General features: G+C 43.9%; 6 protein-coding genes and 1 non-coding gene across 15 annotated transcripts; 4 read left to right on the top strand and 3 right to left on the bottom strand.

Annotated features, from left to right (window-relative positions):
• Positions 1–339: 339 nt before the first annotated feature.
• Positions 340–3,374, bottom strand: LOC4331207 (V-type proton ATPase subunit F). Its single transcript, XM_015767980.3, has 5 exons — positions 3,292–3,374; positions 3,015–3,095; positions 2,141–2,222; positions 1,425–1,507; positions 340–756 (listed from the first exon to the last, which is right to left on the bottom strand). The coding sequence occupies exons 2-5, from the start codon at positions 3,075–3,077 to the stop codon at positions 592–594; spliced, it is 393 nt and encodes a 130-aa protein (XP_015623466.1). The 5' UTR covers positions 3,078–3,095; positions 3,292–3,374; the 3' UTR covers positions 340–591.
• A 185-nt stretch (positions 3,375–3,559) lies between these two features.
• On the top strand, positions 3,560–5,082 carry LOC107277231 (uncharacterized). The gene is made up of 3 exons (XM_015768233.3): positions 3,560–3,747; positions 3,834–4,019; positions 4,301–5,082. Exons 1-3 carry the CDS (start codon positions 3,613–3,615, stop codon positions 4,634–4,636), a joined length of 657 nt encoding a protein of 218 aa, XP_015623719.1. The 5' UTR covers positions 3,560–3,612; the 3' UTR covers positions 4,637–5,082.
• A 247-nt stretch (positions 5,083–5,329) lies between these two features.
• LOC4331206 (remorin) lies at positions 5,330–6,952 on the bottom strand. 9 transcript variants are annotated; one of them, XM_015768236.3, is made up of 6 exons: positions 6,828–6,952; positions 6,606–6,733; positions 6,342–6,407; positions 6,165–6,252; positions 5,973–6,054; positions 5,330–5,858 (listed from the first exon to the last, which is right to left on the bottom strand). In XM_015768236.3, exons 2-6 carry the CDS (start codon positions 6,715–6,717, stop codon positions 5,658–5,660), a joined length of 549 nt encoding a protein of 182 aa, XP_015623722.1. In that variant the 5' UTR covers positions 6,718–6,733; positions 6,828–6,952; the 3' UTR covers positions 5,330–5,657. The 9 variants fall into 9 exon arrangements, with proteins under 9 accessions (XP_015623722.1, XP_015623724.1, XP_015623726.1 ...); XM_015768238.3 differs by having other exon boundaries at positions 6,342–6,401; XM_015768240.3 differs by having other exon boundaries at positions 6,342–6,398.
• Positions 6,953–7,269: 317 nt separating this feature from the next.
• On the top strand, positions 7,270–9,498 carry LOC4331205 (uncharacterized). The gene is made up of 3 exons (XM_015768131.3): positions 7,270–7,392; positions 7,519–7,580; positions 9,102–9,498. Exons 1-3 carry the CDS (start codon positions 7,335–7,337, stop codon positions 9,219–9,221), a joined length of 240 nt encoding a protein of 79 aa, XP_015623617.1. The 5' UTR covers positions 7,270–7,334; the 3' UTR covers positions 9,222–9,498.
• A 2,008-nt stretch (positions 9,499–11,506) lies between these two features.
• LOC4331204 (AT-hook motif nuclear-localized protein 9) lies at positions 11,507–15,646 on the top strand. Its single transcript, XM_015772019.2, has 5 exons — positions 11,507–12,728; positions 13,332–13,399; positions 14,075–14,206; positions 14,647–14,808; positions 15,055–15,646. Exons 1-5 carry the CDS (start codon positions 12,134–12,136, stop codon positions 15,280–15,282), a joined length of 1,185 nt encoding a protein of 394 aa, XP_015627505.1. The 5' UTR covers positions 11,507–12,133; the 3' UTR covers positions 15,283–15,646.
• Positions 15,647–17,577: 1,931 nt separating this feature from the next.
• On the top strand, positions 17,578–17,649 carry TRNAC-GCA (transfer RNA cysteine (anticodon GCA)). Its single transcript has one exon. It is a non-coding gene; the product is annotated as a tRNA-Cys (tRNA).
• Positions 17,650–19,674: 2,025 nt separating this feature from the next.
• Positions 19,675–21,705, bottom strand: LOC4331202 (cytochrome P450 714C3-like). Its single transcript, XM_015769604.3, has one exon. The coding sequence runs from the start codon at positions 21,529–21,531 to the stop codon at positions 19,936–19,938; it is 1,596 nt and encodes a 531-aa protein (XP_015625090.1). The 5' UTR covers positions 21,532–21,705; the 3' UTR covers positions 19,675–19,935.
• Positions 21,706–21,813: the final 108 nt, after the last annotated feature.

Genomic DNA, 21,813 nt, shown 5'->3' with positions numbered 1-21,813 from the left:
ATGCTGGTTCCTTTTTTTTATGTGATTAACCATGTTTTAATCTCTTGTTTCATCTCCAACTGGAACTTTTAGTTCCAGATTATAAGCCTGGACATATATTTATGCAATCTGAATATTCTGCTCTCAAACGTCAACTTCTCTTCTGCACTGCAATTTTGCTTCAAAACACGCGCCTAGTCATCTAAGCTGTTGAAAATCTATTCTGTTGAGACGGGCAGATTTTTTTCTCACTGGCAAACTTTGGTCAATATGACCATTAGCCTCTTGTCAATGCCGTATTTACACGCTGAAAGACAAAAGCACTTACATGCCTAGCAGTAAATAGATGGACACATATAATTACCACAAATGAAAATCATCGTTTATCAACATCGACATACAATATGTCCGTTTGTGAACACCAGAGTCATACACAAAAGGAGCTACATGAATTCATCGTGTCTTTATTTTGTTGTAGTTCATCTGCCCGATCGTCCCTCTCATTATTCACACAAAAATGGAGTTTACAATAATAGGCATAAATTGAGCAGTTTCAAAGGGTAAATGTTACACACAAAGTAGGATGCCCATGTTGCATAACACAAACAGTTTTTATCGCCTATCTGATGCCACCGATTCAGCAGAAAACAGGTACTTCACGCGAGAAAGAACAGAATCGTGTGCTGGGTCATACGGATGATCCTTGGATGGGATCTCCAATATAGCAGGAACGGGCCTGTTGTAGCTATCCACCAGGAACCTTATCATGTTCGCAACCTGTCAAATGAAAAACAGAAAACAATCAGGATTTGTCTACAACGGATGACCATTTTAGGCTGCACAAAATTTCCTAAGGACTACAACTACGAAGGCTTGCAGAGCTGTAGGAACCTTAATTCTGTGGAACTGACTATTTTCTATTTCTTCTGAATCAGGTGTCATGTTGAACAAATGTTTCTACACCCATTGCTGTTAACACTACATGTCTAGCCACAACTCTGTAAATAGGACTGAACAAGTGCCTTGACTAGTTAGATCTAACATTCTAGCTTTAAGGCTAGCTAGAGCTATAGTTTGGCTTTACAACGTTCTATAAGCACCTTAGCATGCTACAGTTTGGCTTTACTGATATGTAAGCATATCAGTAAACTGGATGATAAAACAGACAAAAACAAAAAATTAACATTGATATCGTTGTTATTATACAACTTTGTTGGCTATGCTCCTGCCACATGCCATATTGAGAACTCCGGAGATGTAAAACACTCCAACAAAAGAAGGCCAACTATCAACCAAAGACACATAATTGAATCTGAGTCTAGAATTGAGAAAATCTTGCTTTGCCATTCTCATTTTATAAGACCTGGATAAGTGATAAGATGATCATTGATCATCTTAACAAACAGAAGAAGAAATAGCTGGATGTATACAATCAAGATACTTACATATTGGCTGATGAGAACAATTGCAATGTCCTCCCTTGTAGTGAATTCCTTAAATGCATCTTCGATTTGTTTGACTGTTGTTTCTGTAACATGTCATGGTAAAACTCATTGGTATGAAGTCTATGGAGTACTAATTTAACATAGCATATAGGAAGTATGGTTACATAATATAATCAACAAGGATAACATAACAATGAACCATAAGTTCAGGGATGCTATTTATGTCCTGAAATAAGAAATCAATTGCCACTGAGATGCAAGATCCAACTTTCTTCATTACTGTTAAAAAAAAAAACCAGTTACCAAACCGAAATGCAAAACATGTCTATATTGCTCTAGTAAGCAAGAAATTCACAGGGTCAGTCCAACCTTCTAGAAGTTTGACATCCCTGACCAAAATAGGCACCACTACTACATTGACAGATTTCCAAAAAATGAATTTTAATCATGAAGAAAGATCATTTGACACAGTGCATCCTCTGTATTGTGGTAAAACACTAAACAGCAATAAGCCAATAGCTACTAACAATGGAAAGATAGATTTACATTGATTTAAAATGGTACATGCAATTGGGTAATGATAATATGTTTTTTGCACATGAGATGATCAATAGAGTGTCACGCGATGTTCCCCTTATATATAGTCAGAATAAAAGCAGCCTGACATTGATGGAAAAATTAAACAGCTTTGCACGTTAGAAAGTTGAGGTTATTACTGTTATCAACAATAAGGTAATTTGTCTTTTTCCTCAGATCAACATTGCCAACTCCAGCCAACAAAAACCCAGTGACCGTGTCCTGCAAACACAGGGGAGGAAACAGAATATTCCTTTCAGATGACTATAATCATGATTAAACACTGGGGAACCTGGCTACTCTTAGAGCAGCTTATGTCAAGACCAACAAAAGAGTGTTGCATATTTTTCTATTAACAAAGGTAGGATGCGGTTTTGTGTCAGTTCTTTATTAAGAGCTTCAGTTTACTCCTCTGGTTCTCATTGAACGATGCTGATTGGAAACTATGGGTTGCTACTGTGAATTAACCGATCAGGAATTCAGGAGTACATGTGAAGCAAGTGAGAATGGAAGTATCAAGTGTCCTTGAGACAATTTTGCTTAAGCAACAGCCAGCTTTCATTCCTCATATTGACCATCGGCATGTTATTATAGAACAAAACACTATGCATTATACTTTATTTCTTTCCTGTAACCGTAGTATTCCAATTCCATAGCTAGCAAAATGCGTGACAAAATTACTAAACTCGGGTGATTGGACAAGTAGTAATAAGGCAACAAGTTGAGCAACTAGAGAAGGACTGGAGATTATGCACACATCTGGTATTGAAAAACAGTTTCCCTTATAACATACATACATACATACATGCAACAGAAGTGCAGTGATTAGCTAGTTAGTTGGAGGAATGGATTGAGGCATCCCATCCCTGCAAGTGCAAGTAAATGGATCGCTAGCAGACATGACAAGACAAGAGTGGGCATTCGGCAATTCAGGAGGTATGGTATGATTGGGGCTATTCAGGAGTTGTGGTATGATTGGGGCGCAAACATGAAGCTAATGTTGGGGTGGCGTACCTCGTCGGCGATGATGGCGATGAGAGCGGAGCTGTTGGTCGGGATGCTGGGCCTCCCCGCCATGGAAACTTAACTAACTAACTGGCAAAGGAGAGAAGAAGAAGAAGAAGAGTTAGATGAGAGAAGAAATTGCGATGCGATGCGATGGTGGATCGATTAGGCCATCTGAATCTGAGACTCGCGTGGATGAATCCGCTTGGATCGTCTCGACTCTCGAGGCATGGCCAAGGGAGGGGAATACCATGGGGGTGGAGCTAGGGAGGAGCGCGGAGCTCACCTGAGGCGGTCGCCGATCGAAGCGCGCGCGGTGGATCGCCGATGGATCGCCGCTGGTGTCCGTGATGTCACGAGGGAAAAACCAAGGGAGAAGAAGGCGAAGGAGGAGGAAGAGACGGTTTTGGGCCCCATCCACCGATTTGTCTCCGTCTCTGTCTCCTCTCTCTAAGGTGGGCTGGGCTGGGAATTGGGTTCGCTCGCGAGGCCCAAATGATGGAAGCGGCCCAATTCAAGTTGCCTTCCTCCTCCCTCTCCTCTCTCCTCTTCATGAGGGAAGGAGCCACAAAGAGAGAGAAGCGCAGCAACGGAGAGGAGAGGAGCCATGGCGAAGCCGTCTCCCGCCGCCGTGCACACCCCGCGCCCCGCCTCCATCCGCTCCTCCTCCGCCTCCGCCCGGCCATCCGTCGGCTCCTCCTCCACCCCCAGGCCGCCGATCCCCGCCGCCGCCAACTCCAAGGTAACCAAACCTCCCCGCCCTTCACCTCCTCCTCGATCGCCCACCGCTAAACCTTGTCCTCTCCCTTTCGATCAACCAACCACCAGGGGGTCGCCAAGTGCCTGGCCTTCCACGACGGCGACTTCACCTTCCCCGACGACCTCGCGCCGCTGCTCGACCTCCCCGACCCCGCCGACTCCTCCTCCTCCACCACCACCACCGCCGCCCTCATCTCCGCCGCCCCGGACCCGGATGACGCCATCACCGCTTCCGCCGACTCCGCTCTCACCGAGGTGGTGGATTTTGAAATGCTCACGCTCTGGGTTTTGGTTTGGGTTTATGGCATCGGGCGTTTTTTTTTTAACTTCGATTTGATTCCAGTGTGATTACAGTTTCTCTGCTCCCCAATCATTTCAGATTCATTTGTGTTTCCCTTTATGTTCAGTTTGCTTCGATTCTGAATCCACTTGTCGTTTCCAACTGGAAATGATGTTTCTGTTCCAGAATTTGCTCGATTCGAGTGCGTCTACGAATTTGGATTTTACAATTCGACAGCTGTGATTATATCGTGCAGGTCACAGCGCCCGCCGAGGCTACGGCTATGGTCGATGAGGAGGAGGAGGAGCCCCTCCCGGACCAGATCAGCCTCGCGCTCGCCGAGCTGCGCGGCGGCCGCGGCCTCAGCCCCCGCTCCAAGCGCCTCGTTGCCGCGCTCGTCGAGGCCGCCGCCGCCGAGCTCCGCCCCAATGCCGCCACCCTCCGCCTGCGCCGCGCCGCCTTCTGGGGGAAGGTGCGCGTCTGGATCCTCGCCGCGACGGTCGCCACCGTGTTCGCCATCGACGTCGTGCTCGCCGTCGCCCTCGTCTCCCGCCGCGGCAACGACCTCTACGACGCGCTGCCCCCTACCTGAGCAGCCGTCGCTCGCCGATTCGCTGCACTTGCAAACCAAAATCCTTCACTACCATCACTTCACCGATCAGTATAGGGATGATTTACTTCACTGTTGGTTGATGTAGTTAGCTACCTACCTGGAAAGTGATTAGTGCTGCAAGCCAACAAGATTTAACATCATGCATCAACAACTAGTCCAGCTCTTACATATTTACATTACATGCCTTTTTATATAGTTAGTGGCTTAATGCCGTGCTAGTGTTTATTCTCAGTAGATACATAGTACATATATAGAATCAGGTGCAAGAGTTGGTGAATGTGCTACTTGAATTTTGATGATCAGTAGTTGGTTGGTTCTAGGAAATTTTGCTCAGCTGTATATAAGAGATTCTGCTTCAGTAATGAACTGCATGAAGAACAACTCGCTGTTGTGCAGCGCTTCTGATGTTGCTTGTTTTTCTTTCATTTCCATTGCTCATCTTGTTGAAAACTCAAGAATGCACTTGTTGTTACAGTTGTACCTGCAAATTGCAGTGCTTATTCCAAATCATTCACTATTAGTAATTGGTTGGTCCTTCCATGTTTGCTTCCCACATCAGCAAACACTTGCTGCTGCTGTCAAGTGCCTAACTGTTACTTACCCGTACTTGAGTTCAACAAGTACATGTTGTCATGTTGCTTGCATGTCATGGAATACAAATATGCACATACATGATACAAAGCACCAACAAAACAAATTGGCACGCTTTTTTTCTTAATCTCTGGAAGCGCAAAATTCACAAAAAAGGTGGTATGTTTACATGTGACTGACTGTTTACAAGTGTTTTGAGTATGCTTACACTCACCAAACATGATGATCACATCTTCAGCGAAAAGGAAAACACAGCAGCAGCATGACAGAGCCATGAAATCCGGAACTTCAACACAGAAGATTAAAGAAGAGAAACAAGCCCAAAACTGCAAACTGATCACCATATCAACACACAGAAGCATCAGCACACAGGACAGGAGACTGCACTGCAGGAGCGTTTTTTGTGGTTCTAGGAGCCGAAACAAGAGAGGAATTTGGTGGGTGTAGTCCCCTTGGACCTGTGCTTGGCGGCCATCTCCTCATACTTGATTATCTCCTCGTGCCGCGTCGCCTCCACCGTCGCCCTCTTCTCCTCCGCCGCCTTGTGGATCGCCGCTACCTGGTTCCTCATCTTCTCCGCGTACTCCGCCTTCTTCCTCTCCAGCTTCTCCTGCAATTCATGGAATACATTGTCAGTCAGTCAGTCAGTTCAGGAAGCCACAGCCATTGCTGCAACTATGAACTACTATCTCTTTGACAAGAAGAGATATATGAAGATTCAGACCTCTTGTGTTCGCAGTTTTGCTTCTATAGCTGCCTTCCTCGTGTTCTCCCATGAGAGTATGGATGACATCTTCTTCTGAGCCCTGATAAACATGCCATTTTTTATGAGTATGTGACACGATGATAATTTACAGGATTGACAAGAATGCAATTTATTACAGTGCTTGATTGAGTTCAGGCTATCTTATCTTACTTGTTCTCCGCTTTGCTCTTCTCGCTCTCCTCCCACGCCTTGATCATTGACAGTTTCCTCTCCAGCTCCACGTTTGCGAGTATGGCGTCTGCAAGTTAATTTCATTTGTTGCTGCCATTTACTCCATAGATTGCAATTTCTTGACTGAAACTTGAAGAATAATTATGCACGTAGTACCTCTGTCAACCGAACCCGTTGGAGTTGCAGCTTTGCCTGCTGGTGCTGAAGGTCCATCTGCTGCATCTATAAGGATTAGCACCAAAGGCAGCAAGTAACTACTCTAATTCCAACTACTAACTCTGATGGCAATTTTCTCAGACCAATGAACTCTAAACAAGATTTTCTTCAGTCTGAAACACTACAAAATGGGTCACAGTTGCTGCAGGACTGAAACTTGGAGCAAAAAAAGAGAGAAAGCTAAGCTGAAGAAACTAATCTTACTCGTCTTGGTTACTGCGCCAGCATCGCCGGCGGCCGGTTTGACGGCCTCACCGCCGGTCGCCGTCGCCGGCGCCGCCGCCACATCTGCTCTCTTCGCCTCCTGGGTCTCCATCTCCAGTCCTCGAGCACTGGCACCAAACACCTTGGATGCTTAAAATTACGATAATTTAATCTCTTGCTGTTTTCAGAAGCTTGAGGAAGCTCAGAGAAGAGTGTATTTACCAGCAGCAGCAGAAGTAGATGTTACGCCTCCGATAAAGAGACTTTTTTTTTCCTTTTGCTCCTTTTCTTGGTGTAATTGCCGGGCGGAAAGCGCGGGTAATGAGGTGAGGTGGTGCTTAAAAATCGAATGATTTCGTTCCAAAACATATATTTAAAAACGAAATGATGCGGCCGCGCAATGACACGCTGGCACCTGGCCACGCGCCACGTGTCCGGCATGATTGATCGGAGTGGTCGGCCCGAGCCACGTGTCCCCTCACGTCACTGTCTCCGTCTCGTAATGACGGACAGCTTTGACCACTAATCACCGGGTTAGGTCTAATGACTGTTTAACTGGGCCTTTGATGGGCTTTGCTTTACGACAGTTTGGGCCTTGACCGAATTAGTGGAGGCCCAATTCCAGCCCAGTTAAAAGGACTCCCATCTCCATGGAGGCTCTGCCGCGGCTAGGGTTTGTTCGTTGCTGCGTGCTGTGCTGTGCTTCGTCGGCGGTTGGCGGCGAGGAAGATGTCGAAGAAGAACAACCTCGCCAAGCGGAAGAAGCAGCACGAGTTCGACCTCCAAAGTACCACCGATAGATCATACATCCGGCTGCTCCCTTGTCGATTTTCCTCTCATCTCCTTGTAGATTTCACCAACCAGGCATCTGATTTGGGATTATGGTGGCTGTCTTGTATGTGTGTGTGTGCAGGGGAAAAGGAGGCGAAGGAGAAACTGGCCAAGAAGCTGCAGGCCAAGAAATCCAAGATGAAGGTACTATCAACCTCTTCTACATCTCCTTTTCTGTCTATGGATGAATCATTTGTTGTGTAGTTCCTCTCTTGCTGAGTTAGTATGATCAGCTCCTGATTGGTAACACTGGATGGTCTTCATCTGTTAAATTAGCATGCGTGTTTGAGTATGCTATGTCATGCAGTTTAGTTTCCAAAAACTAGTTTTACCTTATTGTTGGTGGCTATAAGCTTGTTGGAGTTGTATCTCTGCTATAATTCACACGACCTATTGACCGCTCTTGTGGAAACTAACCACTGTATTGCATAGCCAGGACCAGCATTCGCTAATTATCAGAGAGTTAGGGAAGATGTAAGCTAGGACTTTGAAATTTGAATTCTGAATAAGAGTCTAGTTGAAAGATTTATTACAGACTGGGTCTGATTTTTCTGTCTTCTGTCCCACTGAGGTTTGTACAGCACCTACAGGAATCTTTAGTCCACATATACTTTTCAATTTGTTCAGTGCTGTCATCAGCCTGTTTTGTAGGGGTGACAGAAAAGGATATGTCAGTTTACAGTGAATCCACAAAATTGGATGTTAGGCACAGGTATCCAAAAATCTCAACACCGGTGTAACCCTGCTTGCTTCCCTTTAGAAACATAACAGGAGGCATGTGAAATGGTTAGTGTAGTTCGTTCTCATGAGGCTCTGGGAGCGATTTCATTTCCCATGTGCCACTTTCTTTTCCAAGACATCTCAAGAGCTCACAGATCCCAAGCAGTTCCAGGAGTCCTGTTATGCCTCACTGGTTTACTCATTAGGCAGTTTCTGAAATTAAATGCAGCTGTTTAGGTTATGGACTAGCTTCAGTCTTTTACTGTTTTATGGCTTCAAACCCTCAATTGCTTCCAAGCCGCTGGTTTTTACTATCACAAACAGTTATTAGTGCTAGTGAAATGTAGGTGGTGTGTTTGAGAGTGTATTTGAGCAAGCTGATTGCTCATGAGTTCTATCCAATTATATGATCTGTTTGTACTTCTTGGGTTTTATTTCCCATCGATCTACTCGTATATTCTGAAGTTTACCTATTAGCAATTCCAAACATGTGTTGTCAAGTTCCTTTTGTTTTTGCACCAGGTGTTGACTCTTTTATTCGTTAAACCTCCTGATGATCTTCGGTATACAATATATATATTTGCCATCTGATATGCTGTGACCTGGTTGCTCACACCAGTTTAAGTACTCTAGAGAAATAGTGCTTGAACTACATGACAATCTTAGATGAGGATATGCTTGTCTTCGAGAGCTTGTTTAATCTGCTCATAATTTACTTTGGGTCAGTCAGTTATATAGGCCTTGTTTGAGATTACATTCCCTACTGCTTTCTCAAAAAATAATTTGATCAATCTGGCTCCTCAAATTTCACTTCCTGTTGATTGGTCTTGTGTTTTTACTTGAATATAAATATGAACATAGCAAACTGCTACATTCTTCTTTTTTTTTGTGGTTAAGAAAAGTTTGCAGCATCCTTCTTAATGCTTTCTTTTCATTTTTATTCAGATAGATGGTGATGTGAAAAGGAAGGGTGGCAAATTTAAGGTTGGCAAGAAAAAGGTGAAGACAAAACTTTCAGCCTTAACAAAAGCCAAAGCTGCGCAAGCAATGGAGGTCGACAAGTAACTGGGGAGTTTTACTTCCTACAATCTGTGTTCCATTGCTAAACTGTGCTCCAGTGTTGATATAGTTTTGATGGAAGAGAACAAGTTCTATGCTCAGATGAGTGCATTTGCTCTGGTCAAGTGACCATATTCCATCTAGCCTTGGCAGTCTACTCAGTTGGAGCTTGTTACTCTTTTCTATACGTTGGTTTGTAGAGTACCTTTGTAGTGGCAGAGCCTGGAATTAACATCTCGAACACTTTTAAAATATTAAAGTGAGATCGTTGCATTTGGAAGTAGATTTTTTGCTATTTCATGCTATTTGGATGAAACAACTACATCTGCAGCAAACTTGGCACATGTGTGAATCCTTTTGTTGGTGTTGCTCGACAATTATGCAACTTGTCTGACCAGCAAATCATCGTTGACAAATGGTGCTCTACACAAGAACTTTTCACCAGTTTTTTTAGATGTTATTGAATGTTTTCAGGTTGGAATAGACAGTCCTTTGTATAATTAGGACAGATAAAAACTTTGCTAGACTTGTTTGGTACTCCAGCATTATACTAACATATAGTGCTTCGTCTTGTTGCTATTTGTCTAGTACAAAATAAATCTTGGAAGTAGTGACAAGATGTCCAAACTGCCCTGGCACATGTACAGCATCAAGCTGTACTCCATTGGAATTATTGGTGCCCCTGTGAACTCTCAAGTACACAAGAGAACGTTATGGTGACGTGATCAGTTCTTGGGAGAAATAAAACTTTTGGATCCGTCCCAAGAAAACAGAGAAAAATCCAAATACTTAGAAATTGACGATTTCATCATATCCGACCGCTCTGTCTGTTTAATTGTAGCCACTTTTTTCAGAAAAAGAAAAAGATCTTTGATTGTATTTTCGGTCCTTAGTTTGAGCATTTTTCACTGTCCCAAATCAAAATCTGGATTGAACAGGTGTTGTTGAACAAATGTAAGCAAATACTCTCTCGATGATAATGGCATTGCTCACCTATACACCGGGGTTATCGACCCAATTATTATCGACTTAGCTGACGCGTCAGCAGAGCTCGGTCTCTTTCTCCTTACCCGGTCAAGGCCATGATCCTTTGTGGCAGATATTTCGTCACACTACTCTTGCATAGACCGTCACATCCACGGATCCACTGTACTAAAAAAAGTGAGAAACAATTTTGCACTGATACCTTTTTTCTTTCTCATATTTCATTTTAACCACTTTCAATGGAATATAATGCAATATGAGCATAGACATTACATTAAATCTGAGAAAATTGATAAAATCGGTATTAATGGTACTCTAAAACTAAGCTTGCTAGAGGATTGTTGCGACTCAAATATTGTTTCACTTTCCATTTCTAGATGGCAACTTGACGAGATTCTACCATTGGTGATCCTATAAGACATTTTTTAAAAAAACAAAGTCTCGTAACACTTGAAATACCCGTTAATATATGAATTTTGAGTTTATGCATCTCGCCATGAGATTGTATGTGGGTTGATGTAAGATAGCAAAGCGGTTGCTTATACTTCACATCAATTACGATCACATAAAGCCAATTATCCAACATATGACTTGGAGCTGACAACCATAGTTCATGCTCTAACACTTTTGATCGTAACAAGTGTGAAGTCCATATCAGCCATAAAAAGTTTGAAATATTTTATCAACCAACCAAACATAAAACCAAGCCAAAAAAAGTAACGGCTCATCAAAGACTAAAATTTGGGTATCCAGTATCGCTCTGATAAAGCTAATGTTGTAGCCGATGCTCTTAATAGAAAGAATCACTATATCATTGCCTCTGTCTTACCAAATCAATAGGCATCAATCTCCGAGTCTTAGAGAATCTCAACTTGGAAGGTTTTAATGATGTTTTTGTCGCTACCTTAACGTTGCATAAAAAACGGAGACCGAACAAGTGATTATTTATTTTGACATTGATTCGAACTAACCGTACGATAGGACAAAACAACGTAATAACATAAACCGACAAATACGATATCCACTATTTTCTTGGCCAATAAAACTTTTGTCCGATTCCACCTAATTTAATGAACACCATATCCAATATACATACATATATCTAACGTAGCCCTCTTCGACCAAACTACGATACTCAACAAATCATTTCAGGACACTCCTAGGACAAGGCAGCATATCACTTGCATTGATGAGATCTGCCATATTGGCTCCACAAAGAATCCCTCACACACAAACACACAACACTCTCTCTCCTCCAACACATAGAGACATTCACCATACATGCTTGCTCTCTCTCTCTCTCCCTCCTCTCCTCTCTTCTCTTCTCTTCTCTTGGGCTCCTCTCTCCTGTGATCCCCCTCCGCTAGGGTTTTAGCTATCTCCCATTTCCCCCATCCATCGCCATTTCGATTGGATCACTCCTCTCCCCCCTCCACCGCCTCTCGGATCCCGCCGCCGCCCGCCGTCGCCGCCTCCGCCGCCGCAGACTCTATCTCTCTGTGTATCCATCCCTTCTCGACCTCGCGCAAATCCCATCCTTTTCGCCCCTTCTTTCCCTGCGAAAGATCGGGTTTTTTTTTCTGCCCGTCTCTTTCTCGCGTTTGGTTCCAATCTTTTGCTGCCTGGAGATTTCACCGCCTTGTTCAGAGTCGAGATCTCCCGTCGCTGCTCGATCTGATCTCGCCTCGTTTCTCGAGGAGAGAAAAAAAACAAAACAAACAAACTGCGGTTTTTGTGTTCGGGAGTCGGTGGAGAAGAGATCTCTCTCCGAGATTGATATTCTTGCGTCCATTTGCTTCGCCTCCGATAGCTTTCGGAGGAATCTAATCTCGAATAGTGAAGGAAAGTTGCCACCTTGGTTGTGCTTGTGGTTGTGGGTGGCCGCGTGAGTTCCTCCTCCTTCCTCCTCTGTGGCGCAGCTTCCCATTCCATGAATGGATGGGAGGGAGTCCACAGTGGCGTCAGGCTCCAACTTCTCCTCCTTCTATGTGCAGCACCGGGGCATTGGCGTGCCGGGAGGCTCCGGGCACCCGGCCGGGCTCCACGGCCCGCCGCCCGGTGGATATCGGCAGCATCTTGATGCAGTCTCTGCGGGGTACCCTTTCCAGCCCCCTCACATTGGGGGTTCCCACATTGGGCAGGGTTACCACCATGTTGATGCCTCAGCCCCTGTCGCGCAGCACGGCAGTGGTGGCGGTGGTGGTGGTATGGACATTGGCATGGGTGTCGAAATGAGCGCGGATGCTAAAGGGGATCAGGGGAGTGGTGCTGGCCAGGATGAGCCGGTGAAGAAGAAGCGGGGGAGGCCGAGGAAGTATAAGCCTGATGGGGCGGTCACGCTGGGGCTCTCGCCGTCTTCGTCGACGCCTCACTCGTCGACCTCGGCGATGGGTACAATGGTGACCACACCAGGCTCAGGGTTTGGGTCGGGGGCAGGATCGGGGGGTTCGGGGTCTGGTGCCCTTACAGAGAAGCGTGGCCGAGGGCGGCCACCTGGGTCTGGAAAGATGCAGCAGTTGGCTTCTCTTGGTGAGATCCTGCAACCTAGCAAATTTCATGATCATGTTGTATGTTTATATGGTAATGATTGATCGAATGCAAGGGTAGTTTAATATGGTAACAGAAATGCACTAAGAAACTAGTGGTAGATGATTTCCGATTGTTGAATGAATTTTGTCAACTTCTTGATTCCATGCTACCTTACATTTTGCACGATAGTATTGCTTGTTAGATCTGCAAACATTCTGACCACCTTTTTATGTTACGTATTTCCTTGCTTATATCATGAACTTAAGCTTAGATATGCTATTGGGTATCTGGATCAGATGTGAAAATGGTATCCTGTCCAGCTTAGTTGGTTGTTTTTTACCTACTATTGTCTTTGGAGGCCACGGCTGTTATCATGCAAACACAATGCCCGCTCATTATGGTGTTGTTGGGAACTTGGTGGGGTATGTGTACTGATAATACTAGTATATGTACTCCTAAAATCTGATTTACTACTTGAATCAACATCAGAAACTTCTATTGACTATGCATGGCTAGCTTTTGTTCCTCTTCTTTTCTTTTATGCGTGAAATGGGTTTTTTTGTGTTCCTGCTATCTAATAAAATGCTGTAATGTGTTCTTCAGGAAAATGGTTTCTTGGTTCTGTTGGAACAGGTTTTACTCCTCATGTGATTATTATTTCACCAGGAGAGGTAAGTTAAGTTATACAAAGGATACTAATAGCTAAGAATCATGCTGTTGTAACCTTTGTTGAACTTTCTGTTATTATTCAACGCAACGATTTTCTGATTATGTGAGTCGTGATAGCTTGAATGTAGTACCTCAAATTGTCGTCAAAACTATTTTTTGGATTGCGAGTGCAACACATTTCCAATAATTTCAGTTGTAATAACTAATACTGATGACGTTGTTGAATAAATGATGCTTCATTAACCTGCTACATGTACCAAACTCTTGTCTATTGATTAAAAAAATCACTTCACTATCATTGGCATGTAGTGGCTTCCCCCATCAGTATACAACTGGTAGTTGGGATATACAGTTAAGTATCATTTGGTAGTCTCAGGCTGCACTAGCATCTGTGTGTTGTGCAAACCTACAAAGGTGTACTTTTTAGCTGTTGATGATTCATCTTTTGGAGTCAGTGGTCTTAACTCATAGTAGTCCTATGCAAGAACTACAATTCTTTGCCTGATAACTGATGGATGCCAACTAATTAACATGAGTTCTAAAAAAAAAAACTAATTAAGATCCAAAACTACAGTGGATCTGATCTTTTTTGTTAGTCTCTGGAAATGAAAAACAGTTTTTCATGTTGTTATATATGCCTTGTTGTTCTGTGAGTATAGCTTTCCTATCCCATGCAGGATGTTGCTGCCAGGATAATGTCCTTCTCACAACAGGGCCCAAGGGCAGTGTGCATCATCTCAGCGACAGGAGCTGTATCCACAGCAACCCTTCATCAGGATTCAAACTCTGGTGGTGTGGTTACATATGAGGTACGCTGCTTGTAGGCCTGTTTGATTCTTAGTATTATTGTAGCCGGGACTTCCATATTCATGCTTTTGTCCTCATGTTTCACTCTTGGGTATAGCAAAAGATCCTTTATCCTGCTTTTGACTCAGAATGGTAAACTAAACCTCTTATCCCTCTTTTTGACCCATACTTATTGCATGTGCTGAGCTGCATTAGAAATGGTAATCAACTTGTCTCCATTCATTTTGGATTTTCCATAGTTCCTCAATTGAGTAAAAGGCTTTGATGCTGCTTTTAGATGAACTTTTGCTCCATAGTTATCTTTGTAGAGAACTTCTTTTAGCAGTCAAAGATTGCCATATCCATGGTCAAACTTGCAATGTAGGTCATAGTTTACAATGTAGGTCTTGTTGTGCCTAGCTTAATTCTTTATAGGCCCTTATGTTTACCATTGGTTTGGCAGGGTCGATTTGAAATCCTGTGCCTGTCTGGATCATATTTGGTGATAGAGGAAGGTGGTTCGCGAACCCGGAGTGGAGGCCTCTGCATAGCTCTGTGTGGCCCTGACCACAGGGTTATTGGTGGGAGTGTAGGTGGAGTCCTGACAGCAGCTGGAACTGTTCAGGTAGTCATGTTTGTATATGCTATGTTATCCAACCAATCTCGGTCTTTTGGTGTCATATGGTTTGGCTGTTATCTGAACTGAATAAAAGGGGTACATGGCAGCTTATCTTGTCTGTTACCCTGTATCAGCTTTTTTGCCCATCAAAGTAACCAACCAGTTATGAGTAGGTTATGCACTGTTTTCTGTGTATATCTGTTTGGTTTGGTTCTTACGCATTTTGTTTTATATTTTTTTTGGTTGAAATAGGTGATAGTGGGGAGCTTCATGTATGGTGGGACAAAGAAAAATAAAGCGAAAGCTGAGCAAGAGACGGAGAATAACGAAGAGCCAATTGGCGGTGAGGAGGAGACCCCCACAATGGCACTGCCAGATCACAACATGCCGCATCATACGATGGGTGGATGGTCGGCTGGGTTGATGAGGCAGATGGACTCAAGAACTCCAAACATCGACATCAACTCTATTCGCGAGTAATGTGTATTATTGCTGGAAGGAAGGAGCACCACCTATATATCTATCTCTGACTGACGGAATTCCCCGAATCCCCGTGAGTGCGCTTGGTAGCATGCAATGCAACGCGATGCGCTAACTTGCTGTAGGTGTAAGAGGAAGAGAGTTGTTTGAGAAATGATGTTGCTGGATGCTGAGGTATATGTCAGTGCTATGTTAGGAACTCCTCTACATACTAAGTATTAGAATATGAATGTTATGGTGGTGTACTGTGAATCTGCTGCATCTGCATCTGCGGTGTTGTATGAGAATGAAGGATCCGGATCGTACCCTATTATATTATATAGAGGAAGAAAAAAGAACCTGGGGATTTATTATTGAGTTGGTACCTGAAGATCGTCCATTTAATTTGCACTACTACACTGCTTAAGTTTAGCTTTTTAAGATGCTATAAAAGTAGTATCAGTTCAGACTTGAGTGAGCTCATCAACTCAAGAAAATAAAAGAAAGGTGAATAGCCCATGGTATTGCAGTGGCGTTTATGGACTTGTTTAGCCATGATGCATCTTTATCATGGAAAACATTGTACTATGTACTCCTGGGATTTTGAGTTTTTGGTTGCACTGTTTGACCATTCGTCTTATTCAAAAAATTTTAGAATTATTATTTATTTTCTTTGTGGTTTACTTTATTATCCAAAGTATTTTAAGAACAACTTTTTGTTTTGTATATTTGTAAAAAAAATTTAAATAAGACGAATAGTCAAACATTGCAAGCAAAATCGAGAGAGTACTAGTTATATACTACTTCCTCCGTTCCAAAAAAAAGGCAAACCCTGGATATCATGTCCAGATTCATACCTAGGGTTTGACTTTTTTTTTTTTTTTGGGACGGAGTATATCTTAGGTACTGGAGCTCGTGTTGGTTAGAAGACAAAAGGAATGCATCTGAAGAGAAGCAGGGAGGTTGCTTGTTCCTGTGGGCTCCGAAAGAAAGGAACACGGTGGTTGGGTTGAAAACCATGGGATGCAGTGATCTGATCATCCGACAAATGGAAGCAAGGAGCAAGGAGCAATGTTTTGTCAACTGTCAAGCAGTTGTCAAGGTAGAAGAAATGAAGAATAATGGACACACATCAATCGCAGTCTGTCAAGCCAATGCTATCTATCTATGCCTCCTCTGTACTAACTAAACACAAGGGAGGACGGCAATGTCAAGTTCAAGTACATTCTATTACAAGTAAACAGTGAAAGATAGAGGTGATAAAGAGTCAATTAGTTTGGCTGGCCTGTTCTTGCGTTTGTCAACTGGATGCACGAGACACGAGAGAGATTGTAATGCTGCTGCCGGTGCCGCACTATGTGACCACCGGACCGACCGACCGACCGACCTCGTGTTGGATTGGATATAGGCTATACATACTTTGGATATATCATCAGACCCATCGCGAAACGGTATATTTACAAAAAAAAAAAGTGAACAAAAATTTTATATACGTACTCTTATCTATGTAAAAGCAAAGGCTGAAAAATAAACTTCGATGAAAAAACCTTAAAATCAACTTAAAATTTAAGATTGAAATTTCAAATTTTGACTGATAAGCATAAGTATAAGTGAAAAGATGAGGCCGCAAGTTCCTTTAGCAGATGCATGATTGGTGCATGGTGTAAACTATTCTTTCCATTCCAAAATATAGTTATTTTTGAAACTTTTTTTTCTCTAAAATGTAAGGTATTTCTTAACCTATCCCTTTCATCTGAACTAGTTACAACTCACAACTATCCCCTATTTGATTTTTCTATCTATTTTCTCTTCTTAATCAATTATAACCTCTCGCTATACAATGTCACATATTTTAAATGTTTACGTCTTAGGATGGATTGGGTAGTTAGCTTAGTTTGTGTTCTTCCTTCTCTCTTTTCAGCTGGCAGAAGGGGATAGGATGGTGAGAGTCGTTTCCTAGGGTGTGTTTAGTTAACGTCAAAATTGAAAGTTTAGTTAAAATTGAAACGATATGACGGAAAAGTTAGAAGTTTGTATGTGCAGGAAAATTTTAATGTGATAGAAAAGTTGGAAGTTTGAAAGTTTGATCTAAACTCGGCTCTAGTACTAAAATGAGCAGCTGCATGCGAAATAAAATGATAATATGACACTAGCTGTGTGGAGAACACCAGAAAGATGGAAGGAAAAGATGCGGCGGCCGTACTCTCTTGCACAACGGCGGCGAGGCGTCCACACCAACCACCACACTTGTGTCTGATGTGGCTGGCCCCATTTTTCCTTAAATATGTAGTTACTATCCAACAACTGACCATACAAGGGTCCATAGCTCAGTGGTAGAGCAATTGACTGCAGATCAATAGGTCTCCGGTTCGAACCCGGATGGGCCCTTCCCTTTTTTTAATTTTGTTTCAATCTAAATTTTTTTATTTCAATATATTTTTTACATTTTTACCTCATCTATTTTTCAATTTTCTTATCTCAATCTATTTTTACATTTGTTTTTCTCTTCTCTTTTTTTAATTTTGTTTCACTCTATTTATACATTTTTTTCCCTCCACCTCATCCCATTTTTTTTACCTCATCTAATTGAGATGATGATAACATATTTCAAAAATTCCGTTTCATTTTTTTTCAAGCCACCATTTTTCCTCCAGAAACAAAATAGAGATGGAATGAAAGTTCAGATGATCTAACAGTTTTAAAACTCCAGCACAGTACATATAACCATTCTCAACAAGAACAGATGAGGTGGAATTTTTTTTGTTTGGATGACATTTCTACATTATTCGTTGAAGATAGATTCTAATCTCCCGGGTGGACATCCATCCGTTTTCTTTCTAACACGGAAGCAAGCCGGGTATGTAGCTAGTTAGATGAACGTACATTTGACCCGGCATCCACACCACACGCAGCTGCAAGTTGCTATGAAAGTTAACCTCTTCTACTTAAAAGTACCTTTTTTTTGGAATAATAAAAGTACCTTTTCAACTTAAAGTTTCTCTTAATTATCATGCATCCAAGAATCATTTCCAGAAGTCTAGGCAACAACATGCGTACGTCCAACCAGCATGCTTGCTCACTCAGCCAGTCATGCATCTCTCTGCTTGATCAAAGACTAATTTGACATTAGCTAATTCTTGAGATGGCATGCATAGGCACGCGTGGAACAGATTAGTTGATTTTTGAAGTTACTAGGAAGCAGCGGCATAAGAAAACAATGAAGAAAACTAAACACCACTAGCTTAAGATACTCCATCCAGTTGTACTGATGCTCAACTCCGTTGATTTTTGAATATACATTAGACTATATATTTATCTTTTCTCCGGTTTGACTCCGTTGTTTTTTTTAATATGCATTTGAACATTTTTATTTTGTTGTGATATGACAAACATATGTCTGAATTAAATTCAACTAAAGTCAAAACATTAAAAATCAGAAGAAGTGGTTAGTAATGTATTAGTATGTAGGAGTAGTACTAGTACTTCATTACTGATGAAGTCATCGATCGCCCAGGTAGCCAGCTAGCATTCACAATATATAAGTCCCGTTTCGTTTGGACCGTACGTAGTACGGATCGAATTTTCTTTCCGTTTTTGGGCAGCCTGTTCATGGTCAAATTTGTGGTGGTTACTAACGCACCAACACCGCCAAATTAACACGTAATACCAAAATGCAAACACGCATAGTTTATGGATCGAGATGTACGTACATCAGCTAGCTAATAGCTAGTTATAGTGCGTGCTAGCTGCTAAGCACCAAGTTAATTAGTTACTATAACCACACGTGTATATATTAATTTATGAATGTCGTCGTGGCCATGTATACATATATATGACCATGTGCCATATCGATTGAGATATGTATCATCGGCCGTTCTGCGTACACACATGCATTTTTGCACCTATTACGTATTATGCACACAATGATAATTTTTATTTAATCAAACTCTTTAAATTTTGACTATCAATAGTTCTTAAAATATATATTCAAATTTGAAACATAAAAATCATATAGGTGATTCTTCTTTTATAATTACTTCCGATCCACAGTTGATACTTTAGTAATTTATTAGAGAAAATTATTGTCAAAGCTGCACATAGAAACCACATATATAAAATTAGCAGCGTCGTAAATATATTTAAACATGGACATAGTACTCCATCCCTTTTATATCGTAAGATACTCTGATTTTTTTTAAAAAAAATCAAACTTCTGTAAGTGTTTAACTGAGTTTATAGAAAAAATATAACAACTCTTATAACATTAAATTAATTTCATTAAATTTAACAATAAATATATTTTGATAATATATTTGTTCGGCATTCAAAACATTAATTACTTTGTTTTTGGATAAACTTAGTTCAATTTGAATTTAGAAAAAAAAGTCAAATATGAAACAGAGAGAGCAGTAATAAGTTAATAACCATCCGGCAGATCGATTCAATTCAATTATTCATTCATATGACACAGCTCAGCTTAAAGCTTAAAGCATCAAGCTTTAGCTAGTATTAATTCATGCATGGTATTAGTGTATATACGACTACATGTATACTGGTCACCAGTATACGTACGTACGCACGCACGCATGCAGATGCATTGCTTTGCCTTTGCATGCATGCATGCACAAACAAAACATAATTGAGTGATTAACTATGAATAATATGATTAATTAGCTAGCATAGGGGGGTGAGGCGGAGTTGGATGCCATGGGATGGACGGAGGGAGAGCATGATCCTGGGCGCGTGGCGGTACTCCGGCGCCACCTCGACGGCGAAGCGGCGGAGCACCATGGCCAGCACCACCCGGAGCTCCATCGCCGTCAGGTTTCGCCCCACGCAGATCCTCCCCCCGAAACCGAACGGCACGTACCCCATCCGGTGCCGGCACCCTCCCTGCACCCCCTCCCTCATGAACCTCTCCGGCCTGAACTCGCTCGCCTCCTCCCCCCACAGCTCGCCGTCCCGGTGCATCGCCACCACGTCGATCCACATGTTCGTCCCCTTCGGGATCACCACCTTCTTCTCGCCGTCGCCGGCGACCACCACGACGTCCTGCAGCGCCTGCCTCTGCACGTTCGGCGACGGCGGGTACAGCCGGAGCACCTCGCTCAGCACGCACCCCATCTTGGTGAGTTTCCCCAGCGCCGCCGCGTCGAGGGGGCCAGACCGGCCGGCCACCTCCACCACCTCCTCCCGCACCGCCGCCTGCCACTCCGGGTGCGCCGCCAGCATCAGCAGCGTCCACGACAGCGCCAGCGCCGTCGTCTCGTGCCCGCCGAAGAAGAACGTCTTGCACTCGTCCACCAGCTCCCGCGTCGTCAGCTTCCTCTCCGCCCCCGCGCTCGCCTCGCTCCCGGCCAGCAGCAGCGACAGCAGGTCGTTCGACGTCGTCTTCTTCTTCTTCTTCCCGCCGCCGCCGCCTTCTCGGCGCCGCCGCGACTCGATGATGTCGAGCAGGAGCGCGTCGATCTCCCGCCCCAGCTTCCACGCCTCGTAGGTGGCGCGGATGTGGAGGAGGCCGGCGAGCGGCACGCCGACGAGGCGGGTGGAGCGGAACAGAATCGCCTGCATGGCCTGCAGCTTGTGGAACACCCTGGCGCCGGTGGCGTCGTCGTCGTCGGCGGAGATGCCGAAGCTGGCCCTGGCGATGATCTCGGCGGCGTTCCGGACCACGCCCTTCTCGACGTCGACGCAGCTCCGCCCCGACGCCACCATGTCGCCCCACTCGCCCAGCATCTTCGCCGTCGTCTCCTCCATCACGCCGATCATGTCGTTGAGGTTGGTGGCGGAGAAGGCCGGGGCGATGATGTGGCGGTGGCGAGCCCACTCGTCGCCCTCCGCCATGACGAGGCCCCTCCCGAACATGGGCATGCGGTCGCGGCGGAACACGTCGGGCTTGCCCCAGAGCTTGCCGAGGGCGCCGGCGGTGGCGGCCTTGAGGAACTCAGGGTCGGCGACGTACAGGAACGGCTCCGTGCCGAGCCAGTAGACGAACACCTTGCCGAACGCCCGCCGCCACCGCGCGAAGTAGGGGAACACGGCGGCGTGGATGTCGCCGCCCTTGGTGTTGGATTCGTCGGTGTCGTTGTTGGAGGCGAGCGAGGAGGCGATCTCGCGGAGGTTCCCAAGCGGGAAGGAAGGGGTCGGGCCGCGGAAGCCGGCGTTGCGGAGGCGGCGCGCGGTGGCCGCCGGCGAGAGGTATAAGGTGGAGAGGAAGAAGACGGCGAGGAGGGCAGCTGCGGCCGCCAAAGCCTGCACCACTAGCTCCATATGAGCAGTGTATATATATATATAGCGAGACAGTGCAGCTAGCTAGCTCGTGTTCTTGATGAATTCTAGACCTATTTGAGGCCAAAATTAACAAGATGACTAACTAGCTAGCTTAAGCTTGTTGTTTCTCTTAAAGAAAATAAGTTGGAAGTGATCGATCGATGGTTGGATGGATGGTATGAGCGGGAAGGGGTGTTGTGGTGTTAATGTATATATAGATGGATGGAGAGCTGAGGCCTGAGGAGATTGTGGGGTTTGACTGGATCAACTGCATGCGTGCGT

This window comes from Oryza sativa, chromosome 2 (assembly GCF_034140825.1).
Source record: "Oryza sativa Japonica Group chromosome 2, ASM3414082v1".
NCBI lineage: Eukaryota > Viridiplantae > Streptophyta > Magnoliopsida > Poales > Poaceae > Oryza > Oryza sativa.
Note: the sequence above shows the minus strand (reverse complement) of the source record. Positions and strands in the feature narration are given on the sequence as shown.